Below are 17,446 nucleotides of genomic sequence, written 5' to 3' on the forward strand. Positions count from 1 at the left end.
AATGTAGGTGGTTAGTTTTACAAAGATCCTGACTTTAGACAGCCCAAAGGTAGACAGAAATAGGTCGCAGGAAGCATGTTAGATACTCAGCACTGAATTTCAGTGATAGCTTACTAACTTAGGCAACCGTAATTTAGAAAAATGAAGAAGAGGCCTAAATCTAGGTGGCCACATTTTCAGCCAAAAACGTAGGCATCATATTTCACCTGAAAATCCACTACATTTTGGCAGCTGCCTAAGTAAAGTGCTGATGAGCGTTTTTTTTTTTCCAAGTGTTACCCTCTCATGAGACAAAGTAAAACCTCTTTAAAAATCCAGTCTCCTCATTCCCTTTTTGTTTCACAGGTATTGAAGTGGAAATTGATTAGATTAATGAGCAGAGTAAGTGAAAAATCAGCCGCTGTATTTCTAATAATTCTCGACCTGTTTCTTTGAACACCATCCAAAACCATAATAGTCTCAGCTGTCATTAATAGCTGCTGCTTGGTTTCCCCGTTCTACTGGATGGGGAAACATTTTTTTTTTTCGTTATACTGTACTGACACCTACTGGGTCTCTCCTAGGCATGAGGAAATAATCCTGCAGAGCGGCCCAGAGATGACTTCTGCTTTAGGCTCTTTTTGCTATCCATGCCTCATTCCAGTTCAGGCCGGTGTATGTTGACATTCTGGAGGTGGAGTTTTATCAGCTTGGATTGGAACTGTTCCTGGAGATTTCAGCACTTGACTAAATAGCTCTTTAGGACTGGACATAGACAGATATATGTATATCTAGTCATTTGTTTATTGTGGAAAGCAGGCCTTACTTGCAGCTTGCGCACAGCACAAAATAAGTAGACCTGCATGTGTTTGGGAAATATTTCATGTGAGTGCAAAATTCAAGTGCGTTGCATAAAACAAAGTTGAAAAATCAGTAGTAATCCTGCAAATCTTATTTTCAACAGGGTGGGGGTGTTTACATTACTTTTTAATGCATGTTAAAACTTAACAGTAGATGCCGTGTGTGTGCATGTATTAGTTTAAATTAATTATTATAAAAAACAGACCAATGTAATCCAGGAATAAAATGTTGATGTAAGACGCAAAGATTAGAGTATGACCATCATAATAGTCTTCATCGTATAGTAGGATACTTTAAAACTCTGCCTTATGCATATTCATCGGTCAAAAACATTTTATTTTGAATAATATGCCAAAGTGAATGTCCATCACCAACTTGGTATAAAATTCTTGTTTTTCAATCGTCAGACATAGTACTTATCTGATCTTAATGATTAGCATTGAAAGTTCACACTTCAAGCCCGAATGTCCAGATATACTATCGTGAATTTCACTATCGTGAAGTTCACACTTCAAGCCCGAATGTCCAGATATACTATCGTGAATTTCACGATAGTATATCTGGACATTCGGGCTTGAAGTGTGAACTTTCAATGCTAATCATTAAGATCAGATAAGTACTATGTCTGACGATTGAAAAACAAGAATTTTATACCAAGTTGGTGATGGACATTCACTTTGCCAAATTATTGAAAATATTAAAAAAAAAAAGTTTTTGACCGATGATTATGCATAAGGCAGAGTTTTAAAGTATCCTACTATAGGATGAAGCCTATTATGATGGTTTAAATTAATTCCATTTAGTACATTAAAACCTACTCTCACTGCTTATCAACATGTGTAAAGCACTACAAGGAGGTCAATATTCAGTGGCGCAGCAAGCAGGAAGTTAGCTGCTTGCTTTATTTATTTATTTGTTTGATTTCTATTCTGCTTTGAAGTTAATCAGCTAACTTTGGTGAAAATATTCAGTGGGATAAGTCTGCCATTGAATGTACTCAGCTAAAGTTACCCGGATAAAGATATCTGAGAAACTTTGACACTCACTGAGCTTTTGAATACTGATTTAAAAAAAAAAAACCCAAAAACCTAGCCTGTCAAGCAGGTGCCAGTCCACTCATCCCTTATTTAAAAAAATAAAGCGTTGGCCAAATCCCCACTTACCAGACCCCCAGGAGTGGCCCCTGGGCTGAATCCTAAAGCAACAGAGCTGACAGCTCCCGCATATGAATATATTCACTTCATTCCAGGAGAAAAGAGCAGTGCTTGTTCCCTTCAGTCCTGTCAGTGAGGGGACCAATCCCCTGTTCAGGACAGAGTATCTTTCTATTTCTGTCTTTATTTACTCCTAATAATCCACCCTTTCTGTCTAGCCAAGACTGCCCAAAGCAGCATACAATCAAAACCTTTCTAAATGCAGAAACAAAAAGCATAAAAGGCTTTTAAAATACAAACCCAGCCTACAATACACAATAATAATAAATATAATATAATAATCATCATAACAAACAATTATCCTCATCATCCCAAACTTCCACAACCAGCCCCACCTCCTCTCACCAAGGGACTAAGCAGGACAAGTCTCCCTCCCGACCAAACTCTGTGGAGTGAAAGAAACACGTCTAATCTTTGGCTGGCTAAAGTTAGCCAGATAAACTTACAAATATAACTTACGTTGTAACTGAGTATATTTAGCAATGTGGCTTTGCCACTGAATATCCAACTTAAGTTAACCAGATACGTTTTTCCGGTTAGCTTAAACAGACAGCCCACAGCTGCATTTTGTCTGGCAAACTCCAAACTTTAGCCAGACACATGCTTTTGGATGAATAAGGCATAGATGGTGCTAAGAATGACATAAAGCATCTAGCATCATCCATGCCCCTTCAAGAACACAAGTGCATGATGGGATAAATGCCTAATGAACCTCCAATCCAGTATGTTTATACCGCTCACAATCACTATCCCTTCATCCTACGGTGAACTTCGTTCAGCTGTGTATTTCTTAACTTTATGATGCCTTAGATTCTTCTGTTAGAAGCTGCAGAGAAACGGCCTTCAGACAATGACCTTCCAAATACAAGGACAACGGTAACATGGAATGATGATTTTCTACCAGATGCCATTCCCCTAAGGAATCCGGGAACCATCTTGAAGAAGTCAATAAGACCACTAGGTAGGTGCTCATCCAATGCCTCTCAGCATAAATACGAATCATGTCCCTGCTTTCTGATCGGTGAGTGATTTAACAGCAGGATAGCAATGTTAAGAGGCCCAGATTCTGTACTGGGCAATGTAGGCTGCTGCCCAGGAGCACCGGGCTGAAATGGGTGGCCTCCTCCTCTGTCCCAGCAACATTTCCTGAGCAGAGCTGTCCCGTTGGACTTGCCCCCCTGTAAAGGTACGGAGGCTCAAGGGCTGGCGGCATGAGGACCGCCTCTTCTCCATTAACGGGACGGGTGTGACAGGGCAGACCCTGAGAGAGAAGAGGAGGAGGTGCCCCTTTCAAACTGGTGCATCTTCAGAGGGGGAACCGCCGCATCTCCCTTCTTCCCCTCCCACCCCACTCCGGCGTCCTTGGGGGAACAACCTCCCCACCTCACCTCTGCTCGAGGACACCCAACAGGTAAATCTGTCTGCCAGGGTTAAACTTTAGTAAAAGTGCTGGCACCCGATCAGCGCCTTCGCGCCCTAACACTGCGCCTTACTGGAGCAGGCTGTAAGGGCCTTGAGTTTCTATCAGAACTAAGTTCTTCAGATCCAGGATAACCAAGCTTTGCCAGCAGTCTGTCTCAGAATGAACCGCTTTCCAAACGGTAAAGCAAGCGCCTAAGATCAGGGCAGTCACTGGACGAGACGGCACCCCAGGCAAGGCTGGATTTCCGTGCCCCCTCCCCCACTTCCTGTTCGGATTCAAGGAAACAGGGCAGTAATCCTTAAGTGCTTGAATGGACTCAGCAGCCACTTGCTTGTGTAGCTCCTCTCAATCTGTTGGCGACCTTGAATCGGGATGTACAGGTTGCCGGAAGGCAGTAGAACTGATGCTAGAAGCTGGGGGGAAAATGCAGCTCCTGAGGGTTAATACAATCCGCAAGTAAGCATTATGACTCAGTCATTCATTGTAATGGGGAGCATTGGAGTAATTCATTTGGAGGCGGCTCTGCATCCATAGAAAATATTGTGAGCTCACTACATATTACCAGAATAGGAGGGGGCTTGGTTTCATTTTTCCATAACCTTCCATCCCGGAAAGCACCAAATATCCCCTATGCTGATGCCAAAACCCTGTACCCCTAGCATGCTTTCAGGGCAGATAGCCAACTGGGCAGCTCTAAGCAAGGGTGCGCCATGTTTCTCCTCGACATTTGGGATGGTTGAGTTGGGAATAAACTGTTTAAACTGCATAGATGAGCTGAAACACTGTTGTTTTCCAGCTCTGTATTGGCTATTCCCGGAGGGCTGTGCTCCAGGAAACTTGCTGCAGTTTTATAAGGGGGCATATTTCTTCTTTGACTGGTAGAACTGAGACTAGATAGTGATTTAGAAGTATTCAGAGTTGTTGAGACAGCTGCATTGGCTATCACGATGGTGTTATCTCTCTGCTGCTATACATTTTGTTGGCCTAAACATTCATTTTGACACATTTGGCAATGGATATTAATGACCTTCCTATGTTTGTATCTCTCCTGTCCTCTAAATCAGAGCCTAAGGGAGAGAGAAGCACAGAAGAACAGCTCATACCTTTGGGTAAGTAACTCTCTCAGTTAACGCCCATATGCAAAGTGCATTAGCGATACGTTCGCTGATATTAACAGTAATGCATATGCAAATACCTGAAAAATCAAAATACAAATGTATTCTAGTGGGCTTATTTGGTATTAATGATGACATCCTGTCCAGAGTCCTTACCTAAGCAGAATAAATTTGGCCACTTAAGGCAGAAAAGATATCTGCACTTCAAAAAGTATAGTTAATTTTCTTGCTGACATCCTGAATTAATATGATTCAGCTCAACCCCCACCTCCATCCTCCAAGCAAAAGTACAGGACTTCCAGGCCCACCAAAAGAATGATAAGCACTCCTGCAAACCCCCAAGCCTCAGAAGAATAACTTCCCTCTGTGGCCCTCCCAACTATTCCTTTTATCCCCCACCAAGCATGATGGGCTTCTGTGGGCCTTTCATCCTTACCCACACCTCCCAGAAGAATGATGAGCCTCTCTGGGTCCCCCAGTCAATCTCCCTCCCTCTGCAAACATAACAAAGAGTCTTCAAGGCCCTCAATCCTCATTACTCCTCAACCCCTGGTCTCCAAATAGGCATTCGGGCCCATGCAACCAGGGGCAGATTGGCCTATTGAGAGCTTGGGCAGTGGGCTGATCGCACTGGTCATGTGGTCTTCATCTCAGCTCATTCTGAGGGATTGCCACAGAACAAGGGCTTTTGGGGAGCCACTACTCCCCATGCAGCCCAAGGGAGGACTCGGCAGGGCGGCGACCCCTGACACGGCCCAAGGGAGGACTCGGCAGGGCCGCCTTGAAGGTGTCAGCAGGGCCGTGACGAAGCCAAACACGTTGTGGCCTGAGGGAAGTCACGGCAGAGCCACGACGATGCCCAACTCAACACGGACATAAGAAAGGCCTACAGGCTCGGCAGAAGGACACATCTGGTGGTTGCAGAGCTGCTTCCTCCCACTTCCCTTCCTGCAGTAAATGAGCAGCACGGGAGCGGGGAAGGCCCAGAAGAAAGGAGGATACCTGAGAGGTGTGTGTGTATGTTTATGAGAGAAAGCACCAGCATGTGTGTATGAAAGAGAGAGAGCCTGCAAGTATGTATGAAAGAGAGAGAGCCTTAATATGTGCACATATTCAGCTTGAATATGTGCATGAGAGAGAGCGCCTGAATGTGTGTATGAAAGAGAGAGTGCCTGAATATGTGCATGAGAGTGACAGCCTGCATGTGTGTTTGAAAGAGAGAGATTCTGAATATGTGCATGAGAGTGAGAGCCTGCATCTGTGTATAAAAGAGAGATAGCCTGCAAGTCTGTATGAGAGAGAGCCTGAACATGTGCATGAGAGTGAACCTGCATGTGTGTATGAAAGAGAGATAGCCTGCAAGTGTGTATAAGAGAGAGCCTGAATATGTGCATGAGAGTGAGCGCCTGAATGTGTGTAAGCAACCTGCATGTATATGAAAGAGAGCACACCTACATGTCTGTATGAGAATACTTGCATGCGTACATGAGAGAGTGAGAGCTTGCATTTCTGTACGAGAGCACCTGCATTGTGCATGAGAGAGAGAGAGCCTGCATTTCTGTACGAGAGCACCTGCATGTGTGCATGAGAGTGTTAGAGCCTGTATGTGTCCAAGAGAGAGAGAGCCTGCATGAGTGTATGAGAGAGTCTGCAGGTATGTGTGAGCCTGCATGTGTATGAAAGAAAGAGTGCCTATATGCGTGAAGGAGAGAGAGGATAAAAATTGTGTGGCCCCCTTCACCCAAATCCACAGCCATCTCTGGGAAATCAAAAGATGCCAGGTATTTATTTATTTAATGGAATGGAGAGCTGGAGATGTTTTAATTATTTAATTTTTAAGTATTTTAAATTTTGGGCTGTTTTTTCATGTGTCTGCTGATTTGAAATATTTTATTGGTGTTTGGGAAACATTAGAACAAATTTATGTGGCTTTTTAAATCATTAGGGACCCAATATTGAAAGATGGCCATTTAAGTAACTTGGCTGGATATAACTCATCTAGCTAAATTACACGGTATTTTCAGCGGCATGGCTATGTCTCTGATTATACACATATATATTTGTACTTAGCCATATCAGTTATAACCATCTAACGTCGCTGGTAAACTTATGCAGCTAAGACCGAATATTGCTACTTAGTTATGTAAGTTATGTGGCTAAGTCGCTCCACCCACTGCCCACCCACAACTTATGCAGCTAACCTTTTAACTATATAAGGGACTTATGTGACTAAAAGCAGCCGCTAAATGTAAGCGCATATTCAATGGCCACTACTTAACCACATAAGTCCTACTTATCCAGTTAAGTAGTGCTGTATGTACTTTGAATATTGGGCCCCCTGTATTTGTCGGCTGTTTTGATATTTTCATTCTTTTCATGGTTTTAATAATTTGAGTGATGTCTTATAAGAACATAAGAACATATATCTCTTGATTTTATTGCTTGATGTTTTGTGAGGAGTGATTATGTTTCTGTTTTTCCTTTGTTGCACTGCATAATACAGTCGGTCTTGTTGTGGTTACCAGAGCATGTTTGTGAGCAAGAGAGAACGAGTGAGTCAATGAGCATATGTTTGAGCAAGAGGGCTATTTAAGCCAGCGGGCCTGTGTGTAAGTATAAAAGAGAGCGATTCAGCCAGTGAGCATGCGTGTGAGCAAGAACGAGTCAGTGACCATGTGTGTGAGCATGTATATGAGAGCGTGATTGAGCCAGTGAGCATGTGTGTGAACAAGAGCGTGAGTGTGTGACACAGTGAGCATGTCTGTGAGAGACAGCATGTGAGCCAGTGAGCATGTACGCATGATCTAGTGAGCATGTGTGTGAGAGAGAAAATAAGGGAGTTTGTGTGAGAATGAACTTGTGTGTTAGAGAGAGAAGAAAGTTGTACATAACTACCACCCCTTACTAATCCATGACAATCTCAGGGTGACTGGAATTTAAAGTTCCCAGGTATGGAGAACAGGGGATTTATTTTAGCTTTAATTTTAATTATTGGGTGTTGTTTGCTGTGTCTGCTATTTTGAAATATTGTATCGATGTTTGGGAAATTAAAAAAACAATGCTATATGTTTGTAATCATTAGATGTTCTTTTCATCAGTTGTTTTGAAATATTTATTCTTTTTATGAGTTTGGTTTTACTATTATGAATGATGCTTATATTTCTTGATGTTACTATTTGATGTTTAGTGAAGAATGATAATTGTTTTTCCATTCCATACAGAGGCTGGCTTGTTGCAGTTTCAAGTTCAGTTTTTGTCTGCATGTTTTTATTTATACCTTATTATCTCTTCATTTTGTATGTGGTGAGGGTCTGTCTGTGTTCTACATGTGTGACTAAGGTGAGCAGACTTGTGGGGTGGCCCCCAACCAATTTGTATGGATGGAATGGAGGTCTACAGCTTTGTTTACTCATTGCTGGTCTGGAGTATGCTCTATTTCTTAGTTATTTAGGAACAATTTGAAATTTATTTTTGAGATATTTGAGCTTAATTCTGCCAGGTTTCAGAGTCGATTTGACGTGTTGACGGATGTGCTGCAGAGAAAGTGCAAGAGGGAGTCAGATACCCTCTGGGCTGGTTTTGAAAAAATCCCCTGGGCTGATATTTTCCTGCAGTCTGCCCCTGCATGCAACTCTTATCCCCCTCTCTCTCATCCCCAGTACTACCTACACCACACTTTCACGCACACAGTAAGAAGTCCCCGAATCTTCACTGGCAGGAAGAAGCACCAAATCCAAAATGGAACTGCTGATACTCTGACCTACATATGATGTCATGTGCCCCATGTGTCGCTGGCCCTAGTTTAATGCACTCTCTACCTAGGTACTAGCAAGCTAGGGTGAAGGTACATTGAAGAAATCTCATCTTTGTGTGACTTTCCTCATTCCAAATCACATCAAACTTTCACTGATGTGTACTGTGCTATTCGTACCTCTGCCTGTGTATGTAAAACTTGCTCCAGGATCCTAGAACACCACCAAAACCTCACCTCGACTTACTAGATGACCCTTCTATAGTGGTATAAATAGATGACTAATATGTGTGCTTAAATATCACGAATCCCGTTTCGGGCATATCACACAGTTTGACGCCAGGCTTTTCATAAACCCTGTCCAAACTCCTTCCCTTTGACTAAATGTTTGGAATTTGGATATGCATTGTGGGCTGTGAAAAATGATGCTGGCGTTATCAGGGGCACTAGAGGCCCAAACGCATTTTGATGAATGACCCTGTTAGCTGGATAAGCATAGGACTGCTGTTTGGTTTTCCTAAAGTTAGCTAGATCAACTTATCCGGTTAACTATAAACTAGCCAAGTATATTCAGTGGCGCAATCTTGCCCCTGAATATCTTGCCCCAAGTTAGCTGGATAAATTTATACGGCTAACTTGTGGAGCCGGATAGTGGCTACATAGTGGCCCCTTCGCGTTTTATTTATGTGAATTTTGTTTTCTTTGTAATTTCTCTGTAATTAAAACTGTTTTAAGATCTTTTTGAAATGTTAACGCAGTTTTTATATTGCTTGTTATAACCATATGTCACTGTTGTCCATTTGTGTCTTTTAACTGCATTCTAGTGCTTCAATTTAAAAAAAACCATGATTAAAGGCACCGGAATTCTAATAAAAAGCAGCACTGGGTGAAATTCCCCTGCTCTGTGTTCACATTGGGGGCAATTTTGAGTGGCCTGTGTCGTCGTAAAGCAGGGTGGCAATTTTACCTCAGGTGACTAATTTTCAAAGGGAAACTGCAAGAGTAGTTACATTAGCAAGCGTAAACTACGCACACTGAAAGCTATTTATGCAGGCGCCGGAGTAAGGATAAAATAGCACATGCACTTTTCAGAATGTAAAGTTTGTGCGCCGTTTGATTGCCTCCAACCTAAATATGCCCAAAGGAACGCCCCTTTTTAGCATGGCTAACAGCACAAGCCATGGGAGCCCCGCGTGCACTTTTAAGCTGCTCTGAGGTGGGCAGTTTTAAGTCAGGCCCACTTAACCAGATCAATCCCCTCTCGCCTTGGTGAATGACTTTGAAATTTCCCTCAGTGGGGGCAATTTTCAAACCATCCATGCTGGGAAAGAGACTGTGTGTACATTTTTTTATCCGTGGGTTTTGTACCAGTTTTCAAAGGGAAAGTATCACATTACTGTGTTACGTTCGCCGGCCGCATGGCTCCGAGGCCAGCCTCACTTACCTCCCGCTGCCCTGCAGCGTCGGCAGCAGGCCCCTGCTCTCTGGCGGTGATGGGGAGCCGCTGCCGACGCAGGCTGCTCCTTCCCGGGACCACCGGAGTCTCCCCTCCGTCTTCGGTGGCTGGGACACCGCCGACCTCCGCCCCAGCACGGGCCCCACCTACGCGCGCGCCTCCTCCCGGGACTTAAAGGGCTGGCGGCGGGAAAATGCTGCCGGCTCCTCCGGATGACTTCATCAAGTCCAGTCTATTTAAGGCTGCATCGGGCTCCCAGCAGGCAGCTTGGCAACAGGTCTCCTCACTGTCTTCTCCAGTGTGCTCATTTGACATTCCTGACCCTGCGTTCCTGATCCTGCCTTCCAGTTCCTGTTCTGGACTCCTATTCCCTCAGATGGACCTTGGCTTTTGACCATTATGAGTGCCGTTTGGACTCTGCAATGCACCGGCCGTCTTCCAAAATATGATGAACGAGGTGTTCTATGATATGCTATACGAATGTGTTGTTGTATACTTCATCAACATTCTGGTGTTTTCCAAAGACCTCAAGACCCACCGCCGAGATGTCTCCTGTATACTCCAATGCCTCCGGGACAACAAGTTTTTTGCCAAACCGGAGAAATGTTCCTTCGAGAAGGAGAGTCTGCCATTTCTGGGTTACATTGTTTCCAGACAAAGATTCCAAATGGACCCAGAAAAACTCAAAAGCATTCAAAATTGGCCACAACCAACCGGCCTGCAGGCCTTGCAAAGATTCCTCGGCTTTGCCAATTATTATCGCACCTTCATCCACAACTACATGAAGCTGGTGGCACCACTCATGGCCCTGACACAAAAAGGGATGAACCCTAAGCGGTGGCCTCCCGAAGCTGAAACAGCTTTCCAGAACTTAAAGGCCGCCTTCCTCCTGGAGCAGTGTCTCCGGCACCCTGACCCTCAACGCCCTTTCATCGTGGAGGTCGACGCCTCCTCTGAAGGGGTAGGGGCTATCTTGAGCCAGCACTCCTCCACAGACACTCTCCACCCGTGCTCCTTCTTCTCTAAGCAGCTTTCCTCAACGGAACGGAATTACGGGATTAGCGACAAAGAACTCTTGGCGATCAAACTCGCCTTCGAAGATTGGCGTCCGTGGCTGGAGGGAACCCAACACCACATCACCGTCTACACGGATCATAAAAACTTGGAATATTTACACCAGGCCCAGCGTCTGTACCCACGTCAAGCCCAGTGGGCCCTCTTCTTCACTTGCTTCGACTTTGAGCTCCGTTATCAACCCGTAGCCAAGAACCTCTGAGCAGATGCCCTCTCCCGGTCCTTCACTTCCGAAGATACCACTGAACCACTGCAGCATATTATAGACCCTGCACAAATTTACTCTCCGCCACCATAACCTTCCCATCTGGGAAAACAGTCGTACCACGAAGACTCCACAACAAGGTGCTGTTTTGGGCTCACAATTCCCGCGTCGCAGGCCATCCCGGACAAGCCTGAACCCTTGCCTCTCTCCAACGTTTCTATCGGTGGCTCAGTATGAGAAAGAATGCCCAGACCTACGTGGACTCGTGTCACATCTGTGCCCAGCAAAAGCCCCCGGTGGGCCGACCTTGGAGACTATTACAGTCGTTGCTGGCCCCTAAGGAGCCTTGGACGCACATTTCAACAGACTTCATCATGAACCTTCTGCCCTCTGACGGCAATACGACCATCTAGGTGGTCATTGACCACTTCTTCAAGATGTCACATTTCATCGCCCTGCCCGGTCTCCCCTCTGCTCCTCAACTGGCTCAACTCTTCGTTCAACATGTCTTCCGTCTCCAAGGTCTCCCCAAGCTTGTGCTATCCGACCGCAAAACCCAATTCACAGCCAAGTACTGGAGAACCCTTTGTAAAAAAATTCGACATACCGTTGGATTTCATGACCGCCTACTGCCCACAGGCGAACGGGCAAGTGGAAAAGATGAAGCATACATTAAAACAATTTCTCTGCACCTAAGTCAACACACGTCAAAACAACTGAGCAGCACTCCAGTTCCCCTGGGCGGAGTTCGCTCTCAACTCTCACCCTTCCTCCGCCCCCAAATCCTCGCCCTTCCAGATTGTCTACGGAAGGCAGCCGCTTCCTCCCCCTGCCTCTACCACTGACCATCCCCTCGCCCGCGGCTCAGTTGATAGCACAGGAATTACACCTCCTTTGGAACCATATGCAGCAGCTGCTGCGCAAAGCAGGACTTAGAGCCAAGAAGGCCGCTGATGCTCACCGTAGACCAGCCTCGCAATTCAAACCCAGCAAGAGAGTCTGGCTCAGCTCATGCTATATTCGCCTCAAGCTCCCGTTCATGCGATTGGCGCCACGATACATCTGCCCCTTCCCGGTGCTCCTGGGTTCCTTGACCTATCAGCTCCGCCTGCCTCCATCCTTAAGGATTCACAACTCCTACCACACCTCGCTCCTAAAGCCCCTGGTGCTGTCCTGGCCTTCGAGGAGGTTACCTGAACCGCAACCACTAGCCTCTGAGACTGACACCACCTATCAGGTGCGCGACGTACTGGACTTAGGGAAAAGAGGCTGAAAGTGGGAATACCTGCTCACCTGGGAGGGTTTTAGCCCAGAAGAAAATTCCTGGGAACCCACCTCCAACATAATAGATAAAGACCTGATTAAGCAGTTCTACGCCTCCCACCCTAGGAAGTCAAAACCCCTGGAGGAGGGCCTAGAAGGGGGGATACTGTTATGTTCGCTGGCTGCAGGGCTCCGCGGCCGGCCCCACTTACCTCCCGCCACCCTACAGCGTCAGCAACGGGCCTCAGCTCTTGGCGTCGGTGGGGAGCCACTGCCAACACAGGTCGCTCCTTCCTAGGACCGCCAGAGTCTCCCCTCCATCTATGGCGGCTGGGACACCGCCGACTGCTGCCCCGGCACAGGCCCCCTCCTATGCACTCGCACGCGCCTCTTCCCGAGACTTAAAGGGCTGGCGGCGGGAAAATGCTGCCGGCTCCTCCGGATGATGTCATCAAGCTCAGCCTATTTAAGGCTGCATCAGGCTCCCAGCAGGGGGCTTGGCAACAGGTCTCCTCGCTGTCTTCTCCAGCATGCTCGTTTGGCGTTCCTGATCCTGCCTTCCAGTTCCTGTTCTGGACTTCTCTTCCCTCGGACGGACCTTGGCTCTTGACCCGGCTTGCTTCTTGATCTTGTCTTCTGCTGCCTGCCTCTGACATCTGGACCGGACCTGACCACATCTTCTGCCGCCTGCCTCTGAACCCTGGACCAGACCTGACCGTGCCTTCTGTCTGCCTTGGATCTTCGGTCCCTCATGACCCTCCGCCTCATCTGGCCGTGTCTTCGGGATCATCCATGCAGAGGCCCACCTAAGACCAGCCAGCCCCGCTACCTAAGGGCTCAACCTGTGGGGAATAAGGGCTGGTAGTGGTGAAGCTCCTGCTGGGCTCTGCTTCCCGTCCGGCCTCACCCCCCAACGGTGGGGACCTGTAGGGGTCTACCTCACACATAAGCAGCCCGACGTGGGAGCATGAAGGCGATTGAAATAGTTTTGCTGTGAAGTCTGTGAAGACATTGGTATCACACAGTGGACCACAAATTACAATCAGAACTGTTAGCTTAAAAATTGGGCAACAAGTTGATGCATGTAGAAAAATATGAGAAATCAATGTCCCTGAGGAAGCCTTGTGAGTCAGGGTGAAACGAGGTGCTCGTTGGACAACATGAAAACAGTATGATGTAACAACTTCATAGGAGTGCCTGTGAATATCATTTGTGTATGATGTAAACAATATTGAATGTAAAATAGCTAGAGAATAGAACATAATTTCAGACAAAGGATTCATTGATTCTTATAAGTATATTTGTATTGCTTGATGTAATGTCAAAAGGTATTATGAACAATTAACATTATAGTGTAACAATGCATAATGTGTTATAAGCAGATATAGTCTGATTGAGACAACTGTGGTTGTACTTTGTAAAGCACATTTCAGTATGGAGATGGTTTTATGTGAGGGATGTGTAGATGGTACGAATGGAATGATTGGAGGGTAAAGTATGGATGGGGGATATGTTATGGGATTTTAGGTTTATATGGTAACATGGTCCATATATGTGTAAAATAATTGTGTGTTTGAAATACATTGTAAACATAGAAACATAGAAACATAGAAACATAGAAATGACGGCAGAAGAAGACCAAATGGCCCATCCAGTCTGCCCAGCAAGCTTCCCTCATTTCTTCTCCCATACTTATCTGTTTCTCTTAGCTCTTGGTTCTAATTCCCTTCCACCTCCGCCATTAATGTAGAGAGCGGTGGAGGAGCTGCATCCAAGTGAAATATCTAGCTTGATTAGTTAGAGGTAGTAGGAGTAGTAACCGCCGCAATAAGCAAGATACACCCATGCTTATTTGTTTTTACCCAGATTATGTTATACAGCCCTTATTGGTTGTTTATCTTCTCCCCTGCCGTTGAAGCAGGGAGCTATGCTGGATATGCGTGAGGTATCAGTTTTTTTTCTTCTCCCCTGCCGTTGAAGCAGAGAGCTATGCTGGATATGCATCGAAAGTGAAGTATCAGGCACATTTGGTTTGGGGTAGTAACCGCCGTGACAAGCCAGCTACTCCCCGCTTTGTGAGTGTGAATCCTTTTTTCTTCTCCCCTGCCGTTAAAGTTATGCTGGATATGCGTGAAGTATCAGTTTTTCTTTTCCCCTGCCGTTGAAGCAGAGAGCTATGCTGGAAATTCGTGATGTATCAGTCTTTCTCCGATGCCGTTGAAGTAGAGAGCCATGCTGGATATGCGTCGAGAGTGAAGTATCAGGTACATTTGGTTTGGGGTAGTAACCGCCGTAACAAGCCAGCTACTCCCCGCTTTGTGAGTGCGAACCCTTTTTTCTTCTCCCCTGCCGTTTAAGCAGAGAGCTCTGCTGGATGTGTGAAGTAACAGTTTTTTCTTTTCCCCTGCTGTTGAAGCAGAGAACTATGCTGGATATGCATTGAAAGTGAAGTATAAGAATGGAGTGATCAAGCTAGTTGAAAGGCATCAGGAATAGAGGAAGGTGGAGGTAGTAATTTGGATATTTGGTTTGGGGTAGTAACCGCCGTAACAAGCCAGCTACTCCCGTCATTGTGAGTGCAAATCCTTTTTTCCACATTTCCTCTTGCTGTTGAAGCTTAGAGTGATGTTGGAGTCACAGTAACCATGTGTATGTTTATTGACTAAGGGTATTGTCTCCAGGCAGTAGCCATCATTCTGGCGAGTCACCCACTCTTCATTGGCGGCCTCTTGACTTTATGGATCCACAGTGTTTATCCCACGCCCCTTTGAAGTCCTTCACAGTTCTGGTCTTCACCACATCCTCCGGAAGGGCATTCCAGGCATCCACCACCCTCTCCGTGAAGAAATACTTCCTGACATTGGTTCTGAATCTTCCTCCCTGGAGCTTCAAATCGTGACCCCTGGTTTAAAATAAAAAATATAGTATGGCATGTAAATTTGCCAAGACCCTCTGATTCAATATATTGTCTTGCTGAGTTTTCAGAGGATTATGCATGTTATGCTTATCCTAGACCTTTGCAGCACACTACAAACAGATAACACTTTTGTTGACTGCCCCTCTTATGTAACCAAAAATATTCCACTTTTCTGGCTCGTCCCTTTGAAAATATTCATTTTGTCCAATGCATTTCAGCAAGGGAGTCCAGTAAATCTGTGCAATTCTCAGTGCCGTTTAAATACAATGGGTTTTCCTTGCATATAGGGATACCAGGATTGGCCGGCCCTCCTGGACCCCCAGGGATACCAGGACCTCAAGGAGACAGGGGTGAGATGGGTGAGAGAGGCCCGGCAGGTCCATCTGGTAAGTCTCATCAAGGAAGGAGCACAGATTTGCTTAGAAACCCTCTTTATCTCTCTCCAAGGAGGCTTCAAGCAACATTTTATTTTATAGTTAAACTTTTTTTTTTATTGAATAAAATCAAGACAAGAAAACAAGCGTACATTTGTTTCTGATGCATGTTTGATCAATATACATACACTTTATACATTTACAATATATGTTTAGACACAGGCAACTAATAAGGTATTCTGAACATTCATCTTTCTCTCACCCTCCCCACTCAATGCCTATTTAATGTCCAAAACTTTATGCTGGAATAGTAAAACATTAGAACACAACACCTCCTACTCATAACCTCTCCTCAGTTCTACCAGACCTTTCCAGTATATAGTTCCCATACATACAGATAAATAACAGAAAGAATGGCACCTGCCCGATATCCACCCACATACATTTCCCATGGTGAGAGATGGCAGGCTTATCTGGAAGATCTTTAAGCCCCTTTCTACCTCCCTCCCTTAGAAGATACTTCACTCCGAAGCATGTGTTCTCGAGTGACTGGCTTTCTCCCTTGGTTCAGCTGAAAAGCTGCTCTGTCTCCTTTTTAAAGCTTAATGCCAACAGCTGGGTGCCAACCTGGTAAAGGAGGAGCCCATCCCATCGGAATAGGATCCCTTTTCCCAAAAATATTCCCCGGTTCCTAACAAATCTAAAGCCTTCTTCCTTATACCATCGTCTCATCCATCCACTGAAACTCCAGAGCTCAGGCTGCCTTTGGGGGTCCTGCATGTGGAAGGGGAAAGTCTTCTGAGAATATAATCCTGGAGCTTCTGCATTTCAGCTTCCTTCCTAAAAGCCTAAATTTGACTTCCAGAACTTCATTCCTGCACCTCCCTTCTCCCTAGCACTCTGTAAAGTCCTATCTAGGCGACCTATGAAGTCCGCTGCCTTCGAACCAGGCAGATAAGTTAGCAGACGAGCCTCACACCTGCCAGCCACTCAGTTGTCTCCGTTCCTAATGATGGAATCACCAACAACAGTGGATCCTAACCCTTCGCTCCTGGGTACATGGCCCATGGAGGCTCATCCTCAGGGCAGGTACAGGATCACATCTTGCCACACCAAGGTGATTGCCACCTTCCAGGCAACCTTGCTCCTTCCAAGCAGCACAGGGGCTGCCAGACTAGAGGTGAGACCACTCTACTGTATCCCTGAAGGTCTCCTCTATATTCCTTTTCTGTCTGCATCAACTCCTCCAAGTCTACCATTCTAGTCTCCAAAGGTTGGACTCGTTCTGTCTGCACTGGATGTACATGTACAACCTCTCACCAACAGGTAAATAATCACACATTTGGCACTCAGTGCCAAAGACTGGATAAGGCCCCATCCTGCCCCGGACTGCTGTCTGCATCGTAATGTTGTTGAGTTGTTAAAGCTACGTATTTAAATGTTATAAGACATGAGGATGCTTAATCCAATTTAAAATTCCCTAATACATTTAAAGGAATTTATTTTAATCTGTTTGTCAGTGATCAGCAATAGGACTGCACTTAATCACTTACAAAGGACAGAGCTAATTTTTCACTTCTTGATGTAAATCCCTAATTTCCATCCTAGCCTTCTAATTTTAGTAATCATCTATATATGAGACTATGTGACTGAGATGAGGAGAGTGAGAAGAAAAACCAAACACCACTGATTACTTCTAGAAACAGCTCTCATACCATCTTACAGTAAAAGAATGAACTTTTGCAAGCTCTTAACGCACTCAGGGTAACTTTTACCCTCTGTTTTCCTGACACACCTTGCAGACACTCAGAATA

General features: G+C 45.4%; 1 protein-coding gene across 2 annotated transcripts in view; it reads left to right on the plus strand.

The window, feature by feature from the left end:
- The window catches only part of COL26A1 (collagen type XXVI alpha 1 chain), a 421,072-nt gene that overhangs the window by 359,895 nt on the left and 43,731 nt on the right, over nucleotides 1-17,446 (plus strand). For both annotated transcript variants that reach the window (XM_029613263.1, XM_029613264.1), the window contains exons 5-7: nucleotides 2,865-3,015; nucleotides 4,542-4,586; nucleotides 15,546-15,644. In XM_029613263.1, coding sequence (XP_029469123.1) covers nucleotides 2,865-3,015; nucleotides 4,542-4,586; nucleotides 15,546-15,644 — 295 coding nt within the window. The remainder of the gene's footprint in view (nucleotides 1-2,864; nucleotides 3,016-4,541; nucleotides 4,587-15,545; nucleotides 15,645-17,446) is intronic.

This window comes from Rhinatrema bivittatum, chromosome 8, assembly GCF_901001135.1.
Source record: "Rhinatrema bivittatum chromosome 8, aRhiBiv1.1, whole genome shotgun sequence".
NCBI classification, from domain to species: domain Eukaryota; kingdom Metazoa; phylum Chordata; class Amphibia; order Gymnophiona; family Rhinatrematidae; genus Rhinatrema; species Rhinatrema bivittatum.